The 18,758-nt window shown below is 43.5% G+C and overlaps 1 protein-coding gene across 1 annotated transcript in view; it reads left to right on the top strand.

Annotated features, from left to right (window-relative positions):
* Positions 1 to 288: 288 nt before the first annotated feature.
* clmpb (CXADR like membrane protein b) overlaps positions 289 to 18,758 on the top strand; it is a 61,923-nt gene continuing 43,453 nt past the window's right edge. Inside the window, exon 1 of the mRNA XM_041047056.1 lies at positions 289 to 636. Within this exon, the coding sequence (XP_040902990.1) occupies positions 588 to 636 (49 nt within the window). The 5' untranslated portion in view covers positions 289 to 587. The remainder of the gene's footprint in view (positions 637 to 18,758) is intronic.

The following is an 18,758-nucleotide window of genomic DNA, read 5'->3' as shown; positions in this document are numbered from 1 at the left end:
AAGGCAACTTTAACTTCCATTCATATCAAAGACCAGCTGACTCGTGTCTGGTGTCCCCCACACCTAACAAGAGGACTCCCACTTCGCACACCAGCCTTTTCAGTGTTTATTGCAGGATGCTCGGGCTGTGCAAGAGAACTTCAGACTCTAGAGGTCTCCATCCTTCAGCATCCCCTCACCATCCACCTATTCGCCCTCCTCCTCCTCCTCCTCCTTCTCTCTCTCTGGCATTTTGTGCAGCGGAGGAGGAAAGGAGGAGAGACTGCTGAGTAGGAGACAGAGGGGACCCTGAGACAACACGTCCCACGCCAGAGCCAGACAGCCAGGGAACTTTGATTTGACGCCAAGTAGCCTGCGATGAAAATGACGATGAGGAGAAAGAGCCACGTTTCTTCTTCTCGGGAGGTGTAGATATGTCGGGCGTGTGCAACATATGATGCCCTTGGACTCACATGCTCAATGAAGATTTATTTGCCTCTGATTTCGCTCCTTAATTCGCTGATGGTGCCGCTTCGTTGTGCCTGCACTTAGGTCAGCCGAATGAATTTGAAGGCAGTCTGAGCGCATTGTTTCCAGCTCCGTTGCATATGGGATTTCCAGCCGTGATGTCTGCAATATTTCGCTCTTTGTTTCTGGGTAAGTCACTTCCCATTCCCTTAAAAAAAAGATGATTTATTAATTTATTTGATTGATTTATTGATTTTTTTTATTTAAAAAAAAAAGCAGTGGAGCGCGTTCGTCTGTCATTTGTCTCTAAGGATATGGACACTGATGTCTGTCGTTTATTATATTTACAGTGATTTTCTTTGTATACATTTTTATTAATGTTTCACACGTCCTTAACAACACATCTGGCAAATGTTTTCAGCCCCGATTTAAGATGATGTCAGAATATATTTAGTTTTCATTTTCCTTTATTTTGTACGGTCACTCCTTCACTCTAAGATGCGCATGTGTTAAGAAACTGCTATTTATATTTACATGTATTTGAGAGAGGAAAATGGAAAAGCACAGGTCAATCTTGATTCCCGAGACACTGGCTGGTCTGGTTGAGGGAGCTTTTCAAAATTAGGATAAAATGAAAAGGAATAAAAGTTCACCTGACCCCTCCTTAAATCTACATGTACTGACACCAGTTCTTCAAAGGCGGGTTTGCTGCAGATGAAACTAAATGATTTTCTTTTTTTCATTTTTTTAAACACAGGCAAAGAATTTAAAATGTTGCACAAACAGAAACCACTAACACCACACAGGGTTAGATATTTACCTTATGCTGTTTCTTATTGTTATGTCCAATTTTAAGTGTTCTGATTTGGAACGATAAAAAATATATATATTCAGAATTTTTAGGCCACATCATTAATTTTTTTGGTTTGAAACAGAACTTTGAATGGTTAATGGAAAATGTTAGTTTCCTGTGATCATAAATGAAAGCTTCCTTTATCTATCAACAATGATAGAAGTCTATATTATCACCACCACCACTGCTGATACTAATACCAACACTACTGTTATTACTGTTATTACTGCTATTGCTGCTGCTATTACTGATATTACAGTAATGTACCGAGAGCCTGCAGGGCTAAATGGAGAATTGTTTAATTCCACTGTGACTCCACTGACTGGAAGTTACTGTAGACACTGTGAGACAGTGTGTAAAAATGACTTCCAGTAAAAGGTTTCACACTCCAACACTGCTGTCTCATCACCTGCAGTAAAACAGGGGTAAAAAAAAAAAATCCCCCCTAGTTTGGTGTAACTGGGGAGTTTTGCTAAAGGGAGTTTACACTCTGAATAATGCTGCTTAGTATGAAAAAGTTTGGAAACCCCTGAGTTGGAGTAAGAGTGGCTGAGAATGGTCATATGTGGAATAATAAATCCAAAACCTGGCAGCTCGTCTGTTCTGGTTTGAGTCCAAAAGTCGTGCTCTAGTCCACTCACTGTTCATACTGCAGCGTAGAGAGAAATCAAGACACCAGCATTGGTGTTCAGTTCTTCGGTTGATTAGTTCAGACGTACAACTGATGTTATTCGTTCATGCTTGATGCGGTTTGTGCTGTAGGCTTGCAAATGCCTAAAGAGTTTGTTATTTTCAGCTCCCACTATTCAGTTACTTGCATATTGCGGTGACCTCTCAGGGGAGTACCGTGCCCCTCGCCCGGTGCATTCTGGGAGAGACTCCTGTCTCCTGTGACCCTGGATGAGATAAGCAGTGCAGGAAATGGAAAAATTGACATATTCTGTGGACCTGCATACGTGCTGACTTGTTAGGGGTTACTCTGGTCTACCAGTGAATCCAGAGTATTTGATCAGTGGTGATGGCCACTGATCCTCGGTTTAGCTAAAGCAGCTGACTCGGCATTGGACACTGAATAGGCTTTTTTTTTGTTTTGTTTTTTGGTTTAGTTCATCTGTCTTCTCCAAGCAAGGCCTTACTGATGATGAAGAGGAGAATTATGATGATGAGGCTGATGACAAAAACATAACCAATGCCAAGCTGGCATAGCGTAGGCAACAATTGCGAGGTGAAAACATTGCACATTCAGTTGTGCGACAGCAATGTATATGTATTCTCCTAATAAATAATAATTAGACACTTTTCTTAAAATAATCATCAGCCTGTGTTAGGGGTATTATAAGTCTTGTTGTTGCCATGGTGAGGCATTTTCTCTTTCCTCTGTCATGTCGCAAGATATGACTGTATAAAACAATTCATGCAGCTGAAAAATAATATGTCCAGTACAGCTGCAACCCGGGTCATGCACCTCTCATTCGACAACAAAACATCTGCCAGTCAGCCAAAACAGTGAGGAAATATATGTAGCTCCTCAGGCTAGGCTGAAGGACATTTTCCCTCAAGTTATAGCCTGTATTAATTCAAGTTCAACACTGAGGCCAAGTAAAGAGAGGAAGTGGCTGTTTTGTAAGAATCAATAGGGGCTCATTTCCTTTTTATATGGCTTTGGCCTCGCAGGTCATGAGACATCCTTAATTTAATATCTGTTGGAGATGTAATATCCACTGTTTACATTACAGATGAGTAGCACAATTAATTGGCACAGAGAGTTTTGCGGCTCCCTTTGGTAACTCTGCCGATAGAAAGTAAAAAAACAGAACAAGGTCAAATAAAGTAACTCGGCAACAGCGTGGTGGAGCGGTGGATCCGGCCAGGTGAAGGAGACCTAGTGATGGATTGCCTATCTGTCCTTGTGCCAGGATTAAATGATTCTGAATGAGGGAATTTGAAAATGACTGTCCAAGAAGTAATAACATAGTGTAGGTCACTTGACAGAACTGTAATTGGAAAGAATGAGCGGCTTTTCTATGCGAGAGCCCCTAACCCTGCACCCACAGTTGGTGGAGTCTTATGTTCGCTTGAACATCAGTCTGTAAGACAGAGCATTGTGTGTGATCGTGGGAATACAATACAGTAGGGTCTTAACATTAGTGTGTGTGTCAGTCTATGCATGTGTGTCTACATTCAATCACATATTGTATGTGTATCACAGTGAGAAGATGGCAGTGCCTATGCACGCATGCTTGTGTTAGATGTAGCTAAAGAGAGCAGTGGCTCCAAACAGAAATTCTGTCCCCATTCTATATTTAGCATGTCTGCCGGGGTAGGCAGAGGATCTCTGAAATGTGAAGATGACAGGAGCCTCCTGAGCCAGAGGTTATGAAGTGACATCTTGATGTGTTTGCGCCTGAATCACACTCCCACACACACCCAGGCACAGACTTCTGACATTCCTACAAACCCAGAGACATTTCGGTATTTGACGTCGAGCTACCATACATTAAGGCTTCGTTTTGATCTCCTTTTGACTCACATTATTCTTCAGCGTTATCATGTGGCATCCCTCATGCACATTCTCAGCTTTGAAAATATTAGTTTTTTTGTTTTTTGGGTTGTTTTTTGAGAGCATGTGATGAATTTGCCAGGTCTGCTTTGTGGAATACGAACTTGCAGGATATTTGAAGCATTTGTCAGTTAGGTGCGGAGCCTTGCTCGGTGCATTGAAGTTAACCTTCGTCTCACATTGTAGAAGTATACACTTCCAGTCTTACCTCAGCTGGCAAGTACGGTTAATTTACGTTTAAATGATGAATGTGATGCAGACATATCAACACATTCAGCACACTGTCACACACAGACTGAGCACAAAGGACAGTGCAAAGCATCGCAAGACAAATACAGTATGTACTCAGGTACAGATATCCAGGAGATATTGCGTTCAAGCTGTAGGACACACAGTACAGTATAGCTGCAGCTGTTGAGGGAAAATAGCAAATAGCTAGCTGTGCATTGCTCCAGATTGTGAAATGACTTCCCTTCCACCTACAGTGTCAGCTATTTGACATGCAGAACAAAGTGTAAACAGATTTCCGTCAAGAGAGGATTGTATTACTCGAAGCAAAAGTGGCAAATATGAATGGATCAGCAAGGGCAGAGCGCTCCGGAATACAAAACCTTTACCAAGGGTGACTGAAGAGGCCTACAGATGAGTACAGAGGTCCAGCCGTCCTCAAAACAATTGACCCATATCATTAACAAACACTGATTTGCCTTCCAAGCACTTTCCCCCCCGATGTGTACGGCATTTGAATGACAGCACGCTTCCCTGAATAACAAGCCGTCCTCCTTCTGTACTTGAGGGATTCTTCATGTTTCATTGATTGTGGGGCTTTTAGTCAGAAGGTCTTTCTATTCTGTCGCAGCAAGCTGGATGCCATGTTTGAAATGAGAGTGTTTGTAGGTGAAAGTGTACCTGCTTTGTAGAGTAAGTGCTTTTATTCCTACTAGCAGAGGAACGAGGTCGGCTGTATTTTTATAGCAGCCCAAGACATCCGAGGTAAAAATAAAAGGTGACAGCAGTGGAATGGACGTGGCCTTTCCTGAATTCATCCGTTGTTTGTACAATATTTCTTTGTCTGACAGTTTCTTCATCTTCCCCCTGGTGTGTCTCTGCCACACCCATAATTTCCGAGCCATCGGCACGTTCCCCTGTATGGGCCTTTTGTCACTTGCATCTTGTAAAACGCAAGACACATGCCTAGACAGAGCTGTGTTTGTGTAGTGTTTCTGACCTATAAACCCTCCCCCTTTTCATCCTTCACTGGGAAAATTACTGCCAGATTATTTTGGAACGTATGAACAGGAACTGCCTATTTCACTTTACTGCTAATCTTTGACAGATGTTCTGGAGAGGCTCACGTTCACATTAACTGGAGCCACATGCGCAGTCTACACGAGTGCTGTACTGCTGTACGGTACACAAACAATTAAAGACACAGACGTTTTGGGCAGATGAACTAACACACATGCATGTGACGGCTGCCTGCTGTTTCATACAATAGGCGAAATATATGATCATTTTTATTGATCAAAACTCAAACTCATGTAAAATCTGACTGAGATGAGAAACACATTAGGAATCTTTAAAGTTTGCAAGAATCGAGACACTTCCATTGTTAGAAAGGTGTTCCTAATATTTTGCTTATTCATATTTAATTGCTTGAACAGTTAGAAGATTAATTAATTAGTCAACTGGCAACAATTTTAAAAACCAGTTAATCATGTGAGACATTTATCAAGCTGCAACCCCATCCCCGAGATATTATGTTTGAAGGAAATGCAATAAACAAATCTGGCAACATTAAAGACACTGATACAAAACGTGAGCAGAAAACGTTTACGAGCATATTTTATTTGTTCACCTCAAACATCTACTCTTGCAATACAACATCCACTCATATAAACTAATTATATTTAGGCACTCACAGTGCTTGGTTAAGGTTAGGAAAAGATCATGCTCTTGCTTAGAAAATTGAAAAAAATCAACGGTGACTTAAAGCACGAGACGCCGCTTGTTTACTTCATTAATTGAAGTAAACAAGCATCTCCCTTTCCTGACCACCTCCTGACCACCTTCCTACCAACTCCATGCAGTAAATAAACATAGCGCTTCTTCTCATGAAAAAAATGTTATCCAGGCAGTAATTACGTTTTCCTACAGATTGGATTTGGCAATACAAACCAGTAGTATATGAATGTAATTTGTAGTAGATAGTGGAGTTCAAAGCAGAAATGCTGATTGTTCCCTTTTTCCAGACTCTTAGATGTTAGGATTTTTTTTTCTCTTTGTTTCTGGTTTATATGTTAAGTTTAATGTCTTTGGGTTTGACTGTTCTGTCTAGGCTAAGATGTCAGCTTGATTGATTGATTGATTGATTGATTGATTGATTGATTAATCAAAAAATAGATTATTTGAGAAGGAAAATGACTGGTAGTGGCATCCCCATATGTTTCCATTCCTTTTATAATTCTTCTTTACAGAAGGCTCATTTTGGATCAAGTGTGTGACCACAACTCAGCAGTGACAATAGCAATCACCTTATACAATTACCCTCCACCTCTTGAATCACTTAACCCCAACTCCCTCTGGTTCTCTCGCTCCCTGACCTAAGCAGAAATGCATTCAGTTAACCATGTCATTAACAATAAAATTCTTCGGCACTGCATTATTGCATCAGGAATGTATAGATTTCATGTGAACACATTCTAGGAGTCCCTATCCATTAAGGATATCCAACAGTAAATGATGTAACAGCTCTAATTATGAGTGTGGTTATTTTTTTGTTCAACTTGCAGTGGATGAGTTCAGCTTGTAGCCTCCCATACTCTCACTGTAATTATACTGAGGTCATAATCTGTTTTACTGTTTTTTCCATAAAGTCTGTAAGCTCTGTCCCATCTCATGCATATGAGATAAGACACTGCAGGAAGACAACTGATGTAGCATTTTATGATCAGCTACTCCAAAACTAAAACAGGTAGTCCTTCAACCCCTTGGGTAGTTATGATACTGAGAGGTTGCATCAGCCTCTGGTTCCGTTTAAGCTCTACAGCCCTGGCCACTTCCTCCAGAGGCAGACCTTCTTTGCAGTAATGAATAACCATGAAAGTCAATGAAGCAATTGCAATTACAGCTATTTTCTTAGAAAAACGTGAAGGGATTTGCTTTTTGCGAGCATAAATATTTGAATCAAGGTCTATGATCGTTTTATGTATGCGGTGAGGAGATCAAAGAGCGAACAAAACGGTGAGATAAACGCTGATGCTGTCGGCGAGGTGCAGCATGGAATTGTCTCCCATTGATTCACCCCACTGAAGGTCTGTCCTGATATTAATTCTTTGCAGCTATTGACATTGCTGGAAATAGGATTCCATCTATCACCAGCCGAGTGCTCTTCGGCTGCTAGAGCAAAGGTGATCAAAATTCATACATCTTGCGAAAATACCATTTAAAATGATTTGTTTATCTGTGGTGGGGGGGCTGAGATACCATCATCTTAGAGCTCCCAGCCCTGTTGTGGTGCTTTCAAGTGCTTTCTGCTTTACTGCAAACTGGCAGTGCGGAATAAAGCTGGCATGCTTGTCTTCTCTAAGCAGAACATGCTTTTGATCTATGTTCTCTGTCTCTGAAACCAGGTATGTCTCTGTTTTCTGTGCAGCTGCTCCACGCAACTGTGCAGGAAAATAAACAGCTCAAAAAGCAAAATCCCCATTCCTGAGATGTCTTTCACTTTCAAGCAGCTTAGCATAGTGCTTACATCAGTGACACAAAGGGAGAGAAAGCAAACTATTGATGTAACATTTACACCCGGCGAGACACACAGGAGTGACATTGGTTGTGTTACAGTAGAGGTCAAGCCTGTGTATCTCTTCTAAGATTTCTTCTGTCACCTGGAAGCCTGTTAACATGTCCAAGGTTGGCCAAGCCTGATCGTGCTGATTGCACGTCAAGTCAAGATGATGTGAAATCATTCTCTCTACTCAGCAGAGTGGACCTTGATTGGACAGAATGACGTTTTCGCTGCTGGGCAAGTTGCATGTTTGGCTAACATTTTCAATGAGTGACAGAGCGTCAAACCCCCAGTAAACCATCTGCCAATAATTGATCATCTCTTACCAGTCGCTTAGCGCTTTAATTGGTCATGTGGTGCACCTGTCAGACTCCAACCTGTGCGGTGCCTCATCTCACGCTGTGATTATTGATTATCATGTCCAAATATCAACTTGGACATTCAAACAGCATCTTCCTGCTGAAATGAGAATCAGCAAGAGAAAACGGCTCACAGCCAGACTGCGACCACGAGGAGTCCTGCCCATAAATCTTAAAGCAAAGGATTTTTCATGCACACAGAAAGAATTTTGAAACATACAAGTGTCTGATTTATTCCACTTTGGAGCCGATGCACAAAATATTGACCTCTCTTTCATTCCACATGGTATTCAGCTGTAATTCAATCCCCAGAATTGATTGCAGATGAATAAAAGAAACTTCCATTGCACCAAATAATGGCAACCCAGGCGTGTTTTTTTTTCTTCTCTCGCTTTTCCAATTGGGAGCTGACTGAATGAACAGGAGGAAATGTTCCACGTCGCTCTATTTAGACGCCTGCTGTTCCTTTCAATTTGAAGCAGTCTATTAGCCCAGCAAGCAGGACACTCCATTAGGTGTTTTGAACCCGCGTGCTACATTGTCTCACTCCATTTCCTCTTTTGCTTGCCAGTCTTCCCTAAAGCGTTAGTGGCTTTAATCAGTAGAGGCCCTTCTGCCCTTCAGACATTTATCTTCAGCCGCTTTTGGTCGTCACCAAGCAGCCTGCATAGACCCAAAGATGGATGGTGTTTGGAAGGGAGGGAATTCGGTGGCCATTGATTAGAGTGGTGGAAGACAAAGTGGTTACCTGCACAAGACCTGAACACCATCTGGAGAATCCCCCTCCACTCTTAGTGCATGATCGCTGAAGTCAAGACTCAGCCATCTGTCAAATTTAGATCTATACTGGTTGCAGGAAAAAAAGAATTGTACTTTGATTGGTGACTGAAAAAGCTCAGATTGTGCTGTAGTTTTAAACTGTAGGCTTTACATGTTTGTTGACTGTAATAAAACTTTTGCTTTTAAGGCTTTGCAAGATATGCAGTTTCCCGAATTAATTCTTCATAGGGGTGAAATCCTTGGTCATCAGGCCCTTACCTCATGTCAGTAGGAGCTGTAAAAACCAATAACTTAGGCCCAGCCTTGGGTTGCCAGTGCTGTTCTCTCGCAGTGGATGTTGTGTGATGGATGGTTTAATTATCCAACCACAATGCCAGCCATTTGGTCTGTCATAGCACAGCAAATACGTTGTAAACTTAATATCACTGATCAATTGCTAAGTTGACCACAAATTAAGTATCTAACGTCAGTGATTGTACTACAGCTTTCCTCTTCAGTATTTTATAATAAAAAGCACATTTATTAGCCCAAAAGGTTGAGAATTTTGTTTCCACAGGAGATAAAGTCACTTATTCAGGAGCTCAGGCTGTAGGTGTAAGTACAGTAAATATCACTGGAGCTGAAAAAGCTTTTTCTCCCTCTTGTCCTCCCTATTCTTTTCCCCTTTCCCAGCAAAGAGGTTCAGAACAGATGGTACCACCACCTTGGTTTTTTCCAACTCGTTAGACTTGACTTGTTGATGAAATGGAGCCTTTGGGCTGTGCTGCCCATGCAGATGTGTAGCTGTACATTTTTTTAATGCAGCCACTGTCAGAAACTGCCCTGCAGTAAGGGTGATATCATCCACAGTCTAAAGAACCTACAGTGTGGATGTTACACATTTATCTTACAAAGATCTGTATAGGTCTTTCTTCCATAGTAGGACTCCTTTTCTTCATGATCTGAAAGGCAGCACAAGCTTTGCATGGGCATAAAGTGAAGGTGTAGTGTGCTTGTGCTTGTTACTGCTGGATAAACACTCATATACAAGTGCTCTCTGCAGCTGGAGGCTAGTGGTGCTCATGTGATTGTGTAAACTCACCACAGTAATAGAGCGCACCTCAGAGAATAGCAAATTGATGCCAACATCTTCGCAATCGTAACTCGCAGTTCAGTGAAGACAACGGCATGTTTCCTCCATTTGTTTCTGACATCCTCTCCATTTCTGCTCAGCGCACGCTTGTTTTGCCTGGCCCATCACGCAGCTTGTCAGACCCAACTTATAGAGCACCACATCTCTTGTCGAGAGACAGACAGGGCCTTAGGACTGCATTCAAGATGCCTGTCATGGTTTGGCATTGTTGTCCAAACTGTCACACTTAAAATTGTCTTATTGTGGTTGCTGGTTAAGGATAGCAAATGTGTGAACGGTGCAGCAGTGAGCGAAAACTGTGCTGTTCTCAGAGTTTGATGTCTCCCTCAGAATTATTAAACATGAGGCCTTTTTGGACCTCACATTTCCTCCCAGCGGCAGACATAATTTTTATTTTGTGTGTCTTTCTTCAAGAGGGAAATCAAGAGTGTTAGCATTTGGCTTGATTTGCTGTCTGGGGTCCAAAGACGCTGTGGAGGAGGAAATAGCAGAGTTTGCAAATTCAAGCTCTTAAAATAATTAAAGTTGGCATGATGACTCTGCTTTCTAGACGGGTCCAAGCTTAAAAAAAGAAAGCTTTGGGAGTTACCCCACAGCAACAGCAAGCTGTGTTACATTCTGAAAGTAGGAATAATGAAGATTTGAATATGCAAGGCACTGATAAGATGAAAGCAAATGCATAATTCTGTCACTGTGGAGTGAAATGAAGCTTTTAGCCACTGACCCATCATATGGGAAAACAAACATTTTTCCATTTAGGAAAGGGAGATGCTGTTTACTCTACTAACCTTTCCTCTCGGTTGCACTCTTGACATTGAACAATGTGGAAGAGGCCGACTCCTCGCTGGCCCTTTTGCTAATGAGGCAATTAAGTCCATCCTGCCTTGGTTGAACAAGGGGCCGAGAGAGCAAGTCAAGTCATCTGCTGTCTCAGCAAACACCAAGCATCTTAGCCGTGCTGCAGTCAGAATACGTAACGAGCCCTGCTTTGTTGCAGTGATCGCCCAGTCGTTGTGGTTCTCCCTTGTCAGTGCGACCCTTAGCACAGCTGGAGATCACAGGCAACATCAAGCTGTATTTATCAGTGTGCACTGAATCGCAGCAAATGGAAATAGAAGAAAAACACTGAAATAAATTACGTTTGCGCTCTTGTTTGTGAAGCCGTTTTAGGCGCCAACTGTGTAACATAGCCACAACGATTTGGACATCGTTTTGAGACAACACCAACAGCACATAGAGCACTGTTTAGAGATCAAGTAGCGGTTGGTTACTTTTACAAACTACCTTGTTTCTTTTATGTCATGAGTTATTCATGCAGCTAAAAGAGCTCTTGCTGGCAGACAGGCTGAGAGGATGTTGGGCGCACTGAAGGCCAGTGTCAGGAGTGGTGCACACCGTGGCTGGAGATTTACTGTGGAGCACAGAGGAGCGGATTGAGGATGTAGCTCTGATCCTAGTCCCACCAGACCCATGAGAAAAGCAAGGCTATGCCTCTCTTTTTCTCCTGTATACTGGTAACTAGAAGCCCAATCCACAATGTGGAAGGGAAACGTGAATATACGACTGTGTGAATGTATACTTGATTGAGTGGCTGTCAATGTGTGTGTTCATGCCTGGTTTTATCATCAGATTCCCTCTCTGACACATGTCTGAGGGATAGAGTGGAACTGCAGTTGCCTCGAGAGCTTGCCAGGATAACGTTGATTGCTGTAAAATGTGCTGATACTCAGCATCCATTAAAAAAACACCCTTGTTACCCAATTAAATGAGTTTGACAGCAATTAGCATGTTTCTTCCCTCTTAGCCTTGTGACTGGCTGGTATGAGCAGCTGCTGTGTCATACAAAAGGGGCCTGCATTAGAGCCTAAGTTAATGTGTTTAAGGGATGCACAATTCTAACGAGCGATAACGGAAGGCTTACGGCTGCTCAGAGGGGATTAGGGGACATAGTTGTCTGTCTTAAAGCTCAGGCTTAGCCATCACACTTTCTTTTTTCCCTCCTCCATCTCTCCTCCCTGGTAATGAATCGCCAGTGTTTCCTGACACAAGGGACGAAAAAGAGAACGTCTCACTCGGCAGGGAACGAAGACGGCTGCTCATTAGCCATGGAAAGGTGTACCGAAGAGATGTCCGGACAGATTTGTTTGAAATCAATGACTGTCTTCTGAAGCTTCCTCAACAATATGTGGCTGCCACAACTTACCAGAGAGGATTCATAGCAGCTTATGTAGGCAGGCAAAGGTGTGCTTAAGCAACACAGACATATGTAGAAGAGCAAGAGAATGAGCACTGTGGCTTCTCTTAGCATCAAATTTCAGGCCTCTTGTGCAGGTTTCACTGTCCACTTTAACATATTTGCCTTTGCCACGTGACCGGATCAATATTGAGAGATTACCTCCCCTTGGTGTGAGACACAGATGCCTCTGAAGTGGCAGGATTGGAGAATGACAGGTTTTCAGTTACAGGACACTAAAGATGCATAGTGGCAAGGGCGCCAGAAAAAGTGCAGGGTTAGCAATGGGGCTGCGCCGGCAACTGACCACCTGTATTTGCTGCTGGCTAAAATTACTGACACTGGACACGACAGGTTACATGACTTCACTGCAAAATATACCGAATATCACAAAAAGCACCGTCCTCGGGCATATGCAGCCTTCTCTTTCCTCATTCCAGATTTAATCCTTTCCTCCACATATACTTGGGACAGAGCTTTCATGACGGCATTCCACTGAGAAATGATTTATTCATTCAGTATTCAGCTCACATAGCACAGAAGCACAAGACAATGGAGCAACTTTTTCATTCTATTGTTGTATTTAGCATGAGCACCAATGTGTTAGAGTCACAGTTTCAATGCAGTCTGTAGCCACAGACCCAGGACGGGTGATACGACTAAGCCCTGGCTTCATGTATATACCAATGCTGTCCTTTAACTCAAGCTAACTGCTCTCTTGTGAAGATAGACCAGGCTGCAGTTTTTCTGAAGCGATGTCAATAGTGTTGTCACTCGCCCCCAGTCCTGCCCCTGTGAAGGGAGACCTTTTGGATTGGCATGCAAGTTGTTGTCTGGTAACTGTACGATATAGAGTCTACAGGGAAATCACAATGCAAAGGCACCAGCACGTTTGTGATTATCAATGAAAGTAACTGCGTTAAGGCTCAGAGCTCTCTGTGCAACCTGGTTAGAGCACCGCCCACCTTGGTGTCTCCTTCATTTCCTCGCTTCACTTCTCTGTTGTCCTCTTCTTTAGCCAGACCAACTACATATATAATCACCTTCTGCACTTCATCTCATAGAAGAGAGGGTAGTGGTTATAAGTGGGGAGGGGGAGCAGACATTTAACCCGCTCCGTTCCAGTGAGTGGAAATTTGATGTACAATAGCGCACATTATCATCTGAATACATTAGCATAGGCAGCAGTGCGTAAGTTTTGAAAGCCCTTGTTGTTTTACATATTGATTTTTGCTTCACTTCACCTGTAGCTGTGCTCAAGTAATCCCACTTATTGTTTATTTATCCTATCTGCCACAACATTTAGCTTTTCATTTGATCAGAAGGTAGAAAAACAAATAGATTTTTTTTTTCAGACCCCAGATGTTCTCTGTATTGCTATTGTTTGCCTACACGGCACTGGAACGCAATAGAAGTATGAATGATGTTTCACTAGACTGACCACCATGATCATTAATCCTAATATTTAGACTGTAGCCGCCATCCACTCCCAGCCGCGGCTTGACTACAAGTAATCATAGCCATACACCCGTGTGTATTGTGCTGCAGGAAAAACACTACAAGCACAGAAGCTTAGTCCATCAATCTAAGAGGCCAGACATTTTTTTTCCAACCCTGTGTTGGAGGACTTTACATGCCACCCTCCCCCCATCCTGAGGGAGTATGTTTATGAGCTCTTTTTCTTACTGTCCTGTCTCTTCCCGATTCCGTCTCCCTCCTGTGAGACAAGGGGTCTGAGCGGACAGAGTGTGTATGGCTTTCCGCCGCAGGGTCGTGATGGATGGCCACTCAGCTATACGCGCCTTGCTCACCAGAGGCTGGACATATTTCTCCTTCACTGCTCGTGTAGACCTGCATCTACATGAGGACTGTCAGGGATGCTGCTTTCTGTGAGCTCAGCAGGGCCGAGGAGGAGTATTTGATTAGATGTAATGGAATTACAGTAATCTGATTCCAAAAAGATGACATCTGTAATCTGTTGCAGTTACTGTAAATATGCAGTAATCAGATCAAAGATGCTTATGATGCTTCAGTTATTGCATTGCTCAGTACAACTGTGGCATCTAAAATGTGAAATTTTTCATATCCTGCAGAATTGCAGATTAGAATGAATCCTACTTAACTGAATGCTTTTATAAGGGTGTGACGTAAATTAACAATTCTACCAGCATCACTGGTTACAATTTTCTGCAGGTAATCAGCACTTTAAGTAATTGCCTTTGAGTATAATCCTCCTAACCCTCATGACTGGTGTTGCAGTGAATGGTGGGCTGGTTGGGGTTGGTGCGATATGTGAGTGGGAGGGAGGAGAGGATGGATACATTGAGGTGGAGCATTAGCAACGGGATGACCCAAGGGCCTTATTGGAGGCTACTGCTCGGTCATAGAAGGAATAAACGCTGCAGGGTGCTCTGCATGGCAACGCGCTGCTGCTTTTGGGTCAGAGAAATGAGAGGAGGGAGAGAGAGGATCTGTCATTGATCCTGTGGCATTAGCCCCGGCTGCAGTCATAATGAAGCCAGTGCTGTGTGCTCTGTGTGAGAGTGTTTATGTGTGTATGTGTGTGTGTGTGTGTGTATGTAACTGACAACTCCTGTAAATATCTGCATCTGGAGTGTTTATATCCCGGTGATTAATTATAACTTGTGTGGACACAAATAAATCACTCAAAGCCTTTGTGCACATGCGTGTGGTTGTGTATGTGTGTATCCCCAGATGGCCTTGCGTGAGCAAATTTGTAATGTGTGTGTATTCTCTTTGTGCAGGTGTGTGTGAGTGCATATGTGCGTATTCCAACATTCCTTTGTGTGAACACATTGCAGGGTATGCATTGTCATAGTGTTAGCATACTATGTTTATGTATTTCCCTTACTTTGAGTGCATGTTTGTGTGCGTGAGTGTGTGTGTGTGTGTGTGTGTGTGTGTGTGTGTGTGTGTGTGTGTGTACACAGTGATGAAGCAGGAGAGGCTGCTTGGCGACTCATCCATCATTTTCCCCCCTGGCCCGCGGTGCCCTCAGAGGAGCGTTGTGCTGTCACGGTGACATTGGGCTCATTTTGGACTAGAAAAATGGTACATCCACCCCCCAGTGTCGCCACCGCATGTTGCCTCCCCCCTCCAGCCAACCAGCCAGCTTAGACGCTGCAGTAACAATGCCTCCAACGGTCTCAGACTCGTTTCATTACCCTGCCGTCAGCTTTACATGCTGTATCCACAGGGACAGATCAGTAATCAGAGCTAGGGCTCTATTGAAGGGTCCTCGTTTGTCCACGGCCATTTAGTGTATCTGCTTCAGGTAGGCTGTCACCTTCTCTGACCCTACCTACCCACCCCCACCCCCTGCTGGATAACCTTGGAAAGGCTGGAGGAGGGGAAGCTGATGGGGGGAGAGCACAGGAGAGATGAGACCACTTTATGAGCGTCCCGTGGTCTCTCTGTCCCATCCTGCGCCTCTCCCTCGCTGGTAATATACAGGGTGAGTCAGCATGAGCAACTGCAGTATAGCGGTCCAATCACTCTGTTTACGCTTGCCTCTGAGGAGACAATGCCAACGCCACGCCGCCAAGCCACTGCTGCTGCTGTTTCATGACCAAATGTGGTGTGTGTGTGTGTGTGTGTGTGTGTGTGTGTGTGTGTGTGTGTGTGTGTGTGTGTGTGTGTGTGTGTGTGTGTGTGTGTGTGTGTGTGTGCACATGTCCTCCAACTCTCTTCATGGATTTTCCCATGCTGGACAGCACTAGAACACATGGGACAAACTTTCACTGCTGAGAGTGATGGGTTTCATGGTCAAGGAGACATGCTGGGCAATGAATTTACAATCTAGCAAGAGATGAGGGTATGAGAGAGATGAACAAGTGTGGCAGATAGTGAGAAAATTGTCTGTTGGTATGATGTTTTTTCCCCCAATTCCAGACCAGTGTGTGCTACTGCACTACAGCAGGCCTGATACAACACACAGAGTTAAAAAAGACTATCTATATATCTATATATAGTCTATATTTTATGTTGCAGTAGTGGTTTGTATTGCAGGTAGGCACTTGACACTAAAAATATGACTCTCTGAGGACAGCCTACACTTATAATATATACAGTCATCTAAAACAATCACATTAGTTCTTTTACCCACAGAAAGTGGCTGCTGTTTAACACAAGTGCACAAAAAGACACAAACTGTGCACAAAGTGCAGACACTGAGAAACACATAAACGCATGCAGACATAGCTCAACCACCAGCTCCCCTTATGTAACTGCAGTCACCACATTTTAATGTCATTCCTCCCAAAACGGCACCTTGTTGTTGGAGGAGGAGGAGGAGGGGTGGGGTGTGGGGGAGGTGTGAGGGAAACAGAAGCAGAGAGATAAAAAAAAATGAAGAGAGACAGGCATAAAGGGAAAGAACAGAGGGACACTAGGAGAGACAGAAAGAGGAATATAAGCAGGAAAAGAGGAGTTGGGGGACTGCAGTATGTGAGCCCCCCTACCATCCTCCCATGTCTGCAGCTAAAACAGTTGCTTATCACTCCTGCTACAGAGAAAAAAAACATGCATACACTGTATATGCCCAGATCTACTGATACATCAGGAGAGGAACACACAGACACGCACGCACAGCTTCCCCTCAATAAGCCTCCTTTCATAGATAACCCCTCTCCAGCTGACAATAGCAACAATAGCATAAACCCTGATCCCAACAACATCAACAGCGATGGACAGCTGCGTTCTTCACTGAACGCACGTCAGCACATTCTGCACCTCTCCGACTCCTCTCCAAACCTGTCTTTTTATTTTGAAAAGGCTCAGTTTCCAGGGAAGCAATCATCCACTTAGGACATGTCGGGTTGGTGGCCGATTGATCAGCCTGTTGTGTTACTGGAGATCAATTGCCATCCAATCGTCTCCTATTGAGGACCTCGTTTCTTCCATTTGCCTGTGGCAGCGTGCCTGGCTACCCCATATTCCCACCTGACCTCACCTTTCCCATAAGTCAGGCCGAAGGTCAACATCTGTTATTAATTTGCATGACCTTGTTGACTGTAATGTCCTATTGAGCTGTGACGCGCCTGTATTGTCTTTCATGCAGCCCTGAGAATAACTTCCTTCCTGTGTGGGGATCAATAATGTAGTGCGGGACGTAAGAAATAGTACGCCACTTCCCTCACAATAATGACAGGAATCATGGAGAATATATGCTAGCCAGCCTGGAATCAATAGCCCTAATGTAAATGTAAACTCTTCCCTTCCTGTTTCAGTGACAGTATTGTGGTTTGTTTATGTACATTTCCATACACTAAAAGCAGATTTCCATCTGAGAAAGCTACGTTGAAGGCATTTTACTTCGTAGGGTTACAGATATCACTCAGTTTTCCGTCGAATATCACAGCTCCACTGCATCTTATCACAGCCATGAAGGAAGGAATGGTGAGTAGCACATTTCAATCATTCTGTCACGAGAGAACTATAATCTTTTTCTTCTGCGTGGCATATGTCCTTCCACTTCTAACTAATCCTTATTATGCCTCAGAAGCGAAGGTCATTGTCAAAGCCGAGGGGTGATTAAGTTAATCCACTTGTTTTCTGAATCCGATTTACCTCATTTTCCAAACTAGGGAACAATGTTCCGGCACAAAGACATCAAGATGATACGCATTAAGGAGGAGGGCCCCTACACTGGAGAGGCTTCTATTATCTGTCTACATCATCTGCATCCCATTCTGCTCCCCAGTTCTATCAGAGGATTTCTAATGACTGCATTCAAAGCTATCTCTGCCATATGAGGAGCGAGAGCGAAAGTGAGAGGAGAGCGCCCGCGTTAAAAGCTGATGATCTCTCAGCTCTCTCTTATTCATGAACCGATCTATGTCGCCGCAGTATAAGCCACTAGCAAAGCAAGGCACAGTGCCCTGGTGAGCGGGAGCCCTGTGCTGCGGCCGGCCAGCCTCAGTGAGTTACGCAGTGCAGTGGCATACAGTTGACTTCATTAGCAGGGCCCTCCCTTTCAAGGGGATGGGTTATTTACTACTGCACCAGGCACAGACAGATGCTCCACAGATATTATACTACAGAGATTTGTGCAAGTACAAATAGGTGTGCGTAAGTGGGTGAATGTGTGCGTGTGTGTGTTAAGGCTGTCTGCATCCCTTACAGTAGGCACATCAAGTTTAACCTACAATAAATCATGAGTCAATGCAAATAAAGTGATTAAAATGTATCCATGCGTCAGTGGGTGCGTATATTCTATGTATGCATGATTGTTTTTAACTGTAACTCTGCATGTAAGCTCCCATACAGGACAGCAAATGTCCATGCATGCACATTATTATGTACATGTATGTGTGCATCCATATGTCACGGAAGTCTGCATTTATGAATGAATTTGTTTATAGATTTATTAGTGCGCATGCCTTTCAGTACATTAGCGTAGCCATTAGCTTCTCCCTGTCCGATCCGATCACTCTCCTCTGCCTTGTCATCTCGTGGCATGTGAGCTGCTGTTAGTTGTGAAGTGAAAGGGAAATGGTGTGAGAGGGAAGAGCTGGCGACACACTACACTCAAATTTTCCAAATTATAGATACAGTTTGGCACTCAGACGTCATTTTCATTTGCTAC

Source organism: Toxotes jaculatrix, chromosome 9 (assembly GCF_017976425.1).
Source record: "Toxotes jaculatrix isolate fToxJac2 chromosome 9, fToxJac2.pri, whole genome shotgun sequence".
Taxonomy (NCBI): domain Eukaryota; kingdom Metazoa; phylum Chordata; class Actinopteri; family Toxotidae; genus Toxotes; species Toxotes jaculatrix.
Note: the sequence above shows the minus strand (reverse complement) of the source record. Positions and strands in the feature narration are given on the sequence as shown.